The 7,962-nt window shown below is 50.6% G+C and overlaps 1 protein-coding gene across 1 annotated transcript; it reads right to left on the minus strand.

Moving 5' to 3' along the window:
* Positions 1-1,528: 1,528 nt before the first annotated feature.
* On the minus strand, positions 1,529-7,227 carry C1QL3 (complement C1q like 3). The gene is made up of 2 exons (XM_072851507.1): positions 6,610-7,227; positions 1,529-1,770 (listed from the first exon to the last, which is right to left on the minus strand). Exons 1-2 carry the CDS (start codon positions 7,195-7,197, stop codon positions 1,591-1,593), a joined length of 768 nt encoding a protein of 255 aa, XP_072707608.1. The 5' UTR covers positions 7,198-7,227; the 3' UTR covers positions 1,529-1,590.
* Positions 7,228-7,962: the final 735 nt, after the last annotated feature.

The following is a 7,962-nucleotide window of genomic DNA, read 5'->3' on the forward strand; positions in this document are numbered from 1 at the left end:
AAATTTAGGTTTAGAATGAAATCTGCAAGTTTTAACCTGAGAGAAATAGACAGCCTCCCCTCCCAAAACCAAAACAAATAATAAATCTGTTTTCTGAATAAAAATACTCTGTGGACATTACCGGTATGACTTTTTTTAAAGCATTTTTATAACTATGTAACTCATAGTACCTGTGTTTAGTTTAATTCTCCAAGCCATTAATCCTTTATATGGATTAAACTTCTTTGAGACTTTATATATATCTCTCTATATATATATGAATGAGAAAAATAGGTTTTATTACACACTTTTTTTTGCATGTAAATATCTGCTTCTTTCTTTGCATATGTGTTATAATTTTTGGTAATATGCTTATCTGTGTCCATTTCATAGGCACGCCTTACTACAAACTGGTAACTAGCTACCATGGAAAAGGTCTGTGTGACAACATTTTCTCACGTGTCAGATCTCCTACTCTTTCTTTGTGGGAATAATCCCACTAACTTCAGTGAGACAAGACACCTAAGACAAATATGGTTTTGACCCATTATATTCCTATGAAATTCTAGTTGAACATCTGCAATATGTTAAGTCATAACTATTTCATTAAAAATAGTACCCAAGTACAGACTAAGTCCTAAAAGACTACTTAAGACTAATTGCTGCAAAGAAAACACTCTACCTTAGTCTGAGGATGTGGATGCCAGGCTTGCTAAATATTTACACAACTAACCATCAACAATGGGCCTGTAAGATTGCCTAAATATATATTTACACATGTTTACAAATTAAAAGCCAAACCCTTTTTCCACTAACATCAGTGGGAGTTTTGCCGTTGGCTTCGGTAGAATCAGGGATTCCGTCCAACAGAATAGTTTGTCAACTGTTATATTTTTCAGAAAAAAAAGTATTTCTTCTATCCTTCTTTTTCTTTTAAAACACAGCTAAGGGGAAGACAAAATTTAAACAACTCCACTGGACTGATTTTATGTTAAAAGGCTAATGTAAACCTACAAAGCAGGAACATTGAGTTAAGGCTTGAAGCTGATTAGTTTCTAGTTTTAAGTGGAAGGATAAGAAAAGTACAAGGCAAACAATTCCTTTGGAGAGAAAGTATGTTCTGATTACCTCTTCCTTTTATTGTAAAATCACTCCTCACCACACTATGAGTGGACTCCAAGCATCATTGTTAGCAAGTAAGTCACAAGAACCAAAGCTGATGTATGGATAAAGCAGCAAGATCATAACACATCAAAGTATCATATACACTGAAGAAATAACTCAGCGTCCTTAGGTGGTTTTTTTTTTTTCCTATAAAAATCTGATCTATGTAGGACTTCATTCACATGGACACTAACAACGAGGAAGTATTTGCTTTGGCGGTAGTGGATCGCACATCTGTTTAACTTGTTTTGTAATTTTTTAACATAAGGTTTCTCTGTGTTGTACAGATGTGAATCAGGTAGCATTCGGCGTTTTTTCCCCACTACTGAGGTGTTCGGTGGTCACTCTGCTGGGGTGCTTGTTTCATTGACTTTTGCCACGCAAATCCATTGCTCAGAAGAGCAAGCTTCATTTTTGGACCGGTTTGGTGGGTCTTTTTACTCATTATCAGTCAGCATAAATAATAAATCCAGAAAATGTGCTGTATTTATTGTTGTTTCCTCCATGTGCTTTTCCTCCATCTAATTTAATGTAAACTTCGTCTCCTGGCTCCAAGTGAAGCACCACGCTGTTACTGGCATAGTCGTAGTTCTGATCAGCATCCTGAGCAATTGCACTAGCTCGAACCTACATAAAATACATAATGAGTGGTTAAGAAAACTCAGATAATTTTTACTGCACAGCAAAATATAAGCATATCCTCAACGTTTTATCCAGCATGTGTTTGTTGCCACTTTAAATGTCCAGGAACATACACTGTGTTTTTTTCATATGGATATTACAATACAATATTTGAAACTAAAGCAATAACCTGCTCATTTCTTGGTTAGCATATTAATACACAACTGCTTGCACTCCGGTAAATGTTTGGAGCCTTTTTTAAATATATGCATAATAATAGCTAGAGATCAGAGAACTAAATCTGGTCGTGTGCCAGTTCTACCTTGGTGTAACTTTTACTTCAGTGGAAGAAGTGATAGACATTGGCGAGGATCCACAGTGAGGCCCTATTGATACCAGGCTGGGCTTTTTCCAGAGGCAAGTTATTGTCATACTACTAATAGAATCACGCTGGAGACAGAATACCAAAAGTATACACCCACCCACACATGCATACGCCAATGCACACAAGCAGGTAAGGATCCTAGGAAAGGATCCTAAGGTTTGGAAAAACTGTTATTGCCACATTTCAGTAAGCAAACATTTAATTTCTATGTGTTGTAAGAGATGCACGTTTGAAAAATCACAGGCAAGTCGCTATTTGCTTTAAGAGGTTTTGGAATTTACAAGTAATTGAGGACTTTTCATTTGCAACTTTCACTTAAACATACGTTTTTTCCCATTTCTCCCTTGCCGTTCCACTACTGATTAAATTTGACATTACTAGCAAACTGGAAGCAATCTGTAATTTCAAGATGTATGTTGGTTTCCAGCAATGAATAGCCTGTGCCACTGTAAGTCTCCAAATCATTTATATCTAATTTGACCCTGTTTGGTAAAATATTTAAACTTAGTTGTATGTGATTTATTTCAGTGTAACACATCATCTGCTTGTTGCTTGTCTTTGTTCTAGCGTAGTTACAGAGCAGTAAGTGATTTAGTGGTGCTGCAAACCTGAACTAAGTAATAATGCATGACTTGGCGTACTATATGTGGGATTTTATCTGTTCTGAATTGAAAAAATAGGCTATAAGTCACAAATTTCCATGGATTCCTTTCAAAGTTTAAATGATAAATTTCCATATTAAATTTTCATGTGATATCATCTGACATTAATATTGAAATGTTAAAAAGGCGGGGGTTCTTTACCATGCAGGATCTTATGGCATTATGCAGCTTAAAAATCACAGTAGGTAGAAATTCTTTATACATCCTGTAAGAAGAGTGAGAGAGGCTTAAAAGACTTTTAGTGGTGTGACAGTCTGCAGCTTTAAACTGATAGATGGCAGGATGATAAACCACAACTATTTCAGGACTTCTTGATCCTGAATTGTCTAGTGTTGTTTACAGAGGCGATCTCTTTTGCTAGTGTTTAAGCAATAATTATTCTAAGCAGAGGGTATTTCCTCTGGATTAATGACTAGCAGGGTGGAGTTGAAGACAGTGGGCCATTAACCCTGGAAGTACCCTTTGAAGAAACTAACAGGCTGAGACTGTTGCTGGTAGTATAAATGGAAAGGGCAAATGGGAAGGAATAAAAAGGCTTCAGATGAGGTAGAAAAACTTTCATAGAGAACTAGTATCTTGTGTACTGGCAAACAAAATGGTTTTAATTACTTTCCAAATTTCCATTTAGATCATAATGAAATGCTACTTTGTGGATTTGCCTAAAATGTAGTTTTCCTGTGGATAGTAAAGGAGAATTCAAACTGTATTAGTGACTATCCTAAGGGAGTCAGCGTATGGACACTGACTACAACAGCAATGGATATTTCATTTTTAAGATTCTAGATAGTACATACTGGCTGAAGAAAAAAAATATTCTGGGTATTGAAACTCTAGAAACCAAAGTGTAGATCTTACTGCCCTATATATAAACAAATGTCCTGTAAGCTCCTGTGTGCTATTCTTAGACGTGTTACCTCCTTGTTTGGTTAACCAGAGCAATTTCTTTTTAAAGCCTGGGAGAGCAGTCTCAAATGAATTCTCAGTGTACTCAAATTCTCAGAATTCTCAAAGTGAATTCTCAGCTGCAAGAGGGTAAACGTATCTCAAAATTAAACCATTAACAGACTAGACATTTCATAAGTTGCATGACTGCTCACCTCATCTTTCATGAAGTTACGCTCTCAGGTTGCACGCACATACTAGCTAAGCTATGTGATCTCAGCACTTCCCTGTTCAAGCTTTATAACCGTTAAAGAAGGCAGTGTGTTAACAGTGGAGACCTTGAGGTTCCTCCTGTGCATTGCTTAGGAATGATTTTGTTTTCTGTATGCCATATACTTTCCAACGGTTTGGGGTTTTCCATTGTTAGAAAACACTGCATTTATAATGTTATCTTTGCCAGACTCCATTTAATGACTTACTTCCAAAATTTCTGAGCTTTCTTACAAATCATACACAGAGTTAACTGCTATCACATCACATCAGCTTTAGTGTTGCAAGTATAAATCGTAATCAAAAGGAGACACTGCTGCATTAAAACTGTGTGTCAATTTTAAATAATTTGTATGCAGATATTTACCTAAATACTTATATTTGCATAGATATATACAAATATAAACATAGAACCCCTGCCCTTTCTTTTCTTTGAATCACTGCGAGTTTAATTTGTCTCATGTCTGGTACTGGAAGTAGTTATATTTGGGAACAGTTAGACTTCAGGCTCAATTTAATATTTATAATTGGTTACTTTTTAAGGAGTACTGGTATGTATTTATTTTTCACGGTTTGGGAAAATAAACGCTTTAAAACATTATCCATCGGGGTCAAAAATAGATGATTGTTTTAATTGCAAGTAAAATGGTATTCTCGCGGTGGACAATATTGCCTTTGTGTGAAGAAACCAAAGCGAATATATTACAATGTGCTTTGGTTTATTAGTGCTGGTTTATCTGCTGAGACGGTGTTTATGGTAGACAGTTTCTAATTTAATTAATTGCTGCTGATCTCCTCATTATTCTGTCTTCACAGTACTTCTGAGGAGCCATGAACACAAGGTTAAAAGGCATATCAGATTAATTTACCGGCCGGGCCGCCGCCGCTCCCACCCGCGCACAGCACAAAGGGCCGCGGCGCGGCTCCCGCCTGGGCCGAGCTGGCGGGGCTCGCCGGGGGAGGAGACAGGCAAACGAACGGGCCCCTCCGCGACCTGCGCGGCACGGCGGGGACGCGGAGTCCGGTTTCCAGTCCGACGGACACGGCGTGGAGCGGATCGACCCCGCCCAGCCACCCCGCCGCGGGGCGAAAAGCCCGGGGAGAGCGGCAGCGCTGGGCTCCGGGCCCCCCGGGCCTGGGAAAGCCGGCAGCCCGGCCCTGTGCCCCCGGCGTGCCGGGACAGCTCAGGCAGTGAATGACCTGTTGAGCGTCTGGTGCGCGGCTGGTCCCTGCCCTCCCGCCGCACGGGGGGCCGGGGGACCGGCGGCAGCACCGCGGGGCTCCCGGAGACACGGGGAAGCCCGGGCACACCGCGCTCCCCGCCGGGCACCCGGAGCGGGAGGGGTGGCGGACAGCCTGGCGGTATCGCTAAGCGCTGTCATAATTAGAGCCGGCGTACCCGCGTCCGTTAACTACGCACGGAAGGGCAAAATCGCGAAGAACGGCTCCCCGGGGGCAATGTTACAGGCACAGCCTCTGCGAGCGCGGTGGCAACGTTTATCCTACTTAAAATGGATGATTCCTCCGTCTTTCAGACGGTAGCATCGCAAGATCTTTAATGATTTTGAACGTTTCCGTCCTCCCGCGGGGGCTGCCGGCAGAGCCCGTTGCCGCGCCCGTGTTTGCCGGACGCCCAGTGTGCCTCCACCGCGCGCCCCGTCAGCCGGCGCCTTCCCCGGCGCTAGCCCGCCACGGGGCGAGCTCTGCGGACGCCGAGCGCACTCGGTTACCGGCTTTCCCTGGCTGAGGGAAACCTCGCTCCCCGCCGGGGACTGAGCGCGTCAAAATCGGCGCCCCGCTGCGTGGGAGCCCTGTCCCGTGCCGTGGGTGCTTTCCTCCCCCGCATCGCACCTTCCCCCACGCAGGAGCACCCTCTCCTGAGCTCACCCGCCGCCCCCGACTCCCCTTCCTTCCCGGGGAGCCTCCCCTCCCTGCGGGAAGGCCCGTCCCCGTCGTCCCGGGCTCCGCTCGTCCCCGTAGGGGCAGCGCTGCCTGCGCGGCCGCCCCGACCGCTCCCGTCCCGGCCGGGCTGAGGGCAGCGCTCCGTGGCCACGGGCTGGCCGACACCGGCCGGGACGGCAGCCGGCGCCGGGCGGGGAGGCCGGGCGCCGGCCAGGTGCCGCTCTGCCCGCGGGCCGGCCCGGATAGCGGGCTGGGAGCGGGCGACAGCGGCGTGACTCTTCGCGGCAAAGAGCGCGTTGAGTCCGCGTTCACCCGGCGGCCCGGGGCGGCTTCGGCTTTGCGCGGAACCCCCAGCGCCTCAGGGGTCCTCGGGCACCCGAAGCGGAGCGGGGCGGCGCACCGCTCCTCGGCCCCGGCGCTTGCCCGCAGGGTCCCCGCCGGCTGCGGAGCGGCGGGCGCCGGGTCCCCTCAGCTCCCCCGGCGGCTCGCCCGGGCTCGGGCCCCACTCCCCCGCCCCGCGCCGCCTCCAGCGGCCGCCCGGCTCCCCCTCCCCTCCCCGCCCGCCGCCCGCTTCCCGCCCTTCCCGCGCCGCTCCGCTCCGCCCGCTCCCCTCACGGCACCCGCTCCCTCAGGGAGTCCGGCTTCCCCTCCCGGGCGCCCGCTCCCTCGGGGAACCCCGCTCTCCCCGGGCGCCCGCTGCGCTCATGTCCCCGGCTCCCGCCCGGCGCCCGGCGCGGCGCCCACCTGGTTGTTCTTGCAGAGGTCGGCCCACATGCTGGTGCCGTCGCCGCCCCGCATGAGCACATGGTAGGTGAAGAAGTAGATGCCGGGGATGGAGCAGGTGAACTTGCCGGTGGTGGGGTCGTAGTGGTTGCCCAGGTTGGTGACCACGTCGTCGAACTTGAGCACCTCGTAGCCCTCGTGCTGCCGCTTGAGGCCGGCGTAGAAGGCGATCTTGGGGACGGTGCTGTAGGTGGCGGCGCTGATGGCCCCCGCCGCGTTCAGCCCCGGCGCCCCGGGGGGGCCCGGCAGGCCCTGCCGCCCCGGCTCGCCTTTCTCACCCGGCGGCCCCACCGGGCCGGGCGGCCCCGGCTCCCCCGGCGGGCCGCGGGGCCCCGCTTTGCCCGGCCGGCCGGCCTCCCCCTTGGGCCCCTGGATGAAGGTGGGCAGGGACTGCATGAGGCCGCGGTCGGGCGTGGCCGCCGTGCTGGGCGCCTTGGTGCCGCCGTAGGGGTCGCAGACCATGCGGCAGGTGCCCAGCATCTCGTAGTGCGCCGAGGTGCCGGCCGAGCTCACCAGCACCGGGATGAGGATGACCAGCAGCAGCACCATCACCACCCCCAGCGCGCCGGCCGCGATCAGCCGCCGCCTGCTGCCCACCAGCCGGCTCAGCGCAGGGCGATCCTCTTGCCTGCTTTTGGACAAAATCTTGATGGTTGGTCGGGGACCTCCTCAGAGCCGAAAAACCGCCGAGCCCGCGCGAGCTCGGCTCCCCTGGGGCTTCGCCGCCCTCCCGCTGCCGCTGGCGGCGGGGGCTCCCGCGGGTCGCGGCGCTCCGCTGCGGCCGCTGCAGCCGCCGGGCGGGCGGGAGAGGGAGAGGGAGAGAGAGGGAGAGGGAGAGGGAGAGCTGCCGCCGCGCCCCGGCCGCCCGCACTTTTATGCTCCCGCTGGCGATCGACTTTTTTTTTTTGCAGGCTGTGCCAGTCCGAGTCAACTTTCCCTGGAACTTGCCTTTCCTCTCGCGATCGCCCCGCTCGCCTCCTCGCTCGCTCGCTCGCTCTCTTTTTTTTTCGTGCAGACGACAGTCCTCAGCGGGGACGCGCCTCCCGGCCGCCCCGGTGCCCGCCGCCGAGAGCCCGCGCCGCCGCGCCGGAGCCGGAGCCGGAGCCGGAGCCGGAGCCGGAGGGAGAGCGGGATCCTGCCCGGGTGCCACCTGCCAGGAGAGGAGGAGGCTGACGAGCGCGCTGGAGCAATTTATAGGCACCCAAAAGCGCAGGGGAAAGGGGAGCTGCTTTGGCATCTCATTCCAGCATCTGCTCTGCTCTTCCCACTCACAGAGAGTTTGGCATTACTCTGGCAGTGTGGGAAATATATATT

The sequence above is a fragment of the Ciconia boyciana genome, chromosome 2, assembly GCF_034638445.1.
Source record: "Ciconia boyciana chromosome 2, ASM3463844v1, whole genome shotgun sequence".
Taxonomy (NCBI): domain Eukaryota; kingdom Metazoa; phylum Chordata; class Aves; order Ciconiiformes; family Ciconiidae; genus Ciconia; species Ciconia boyciana.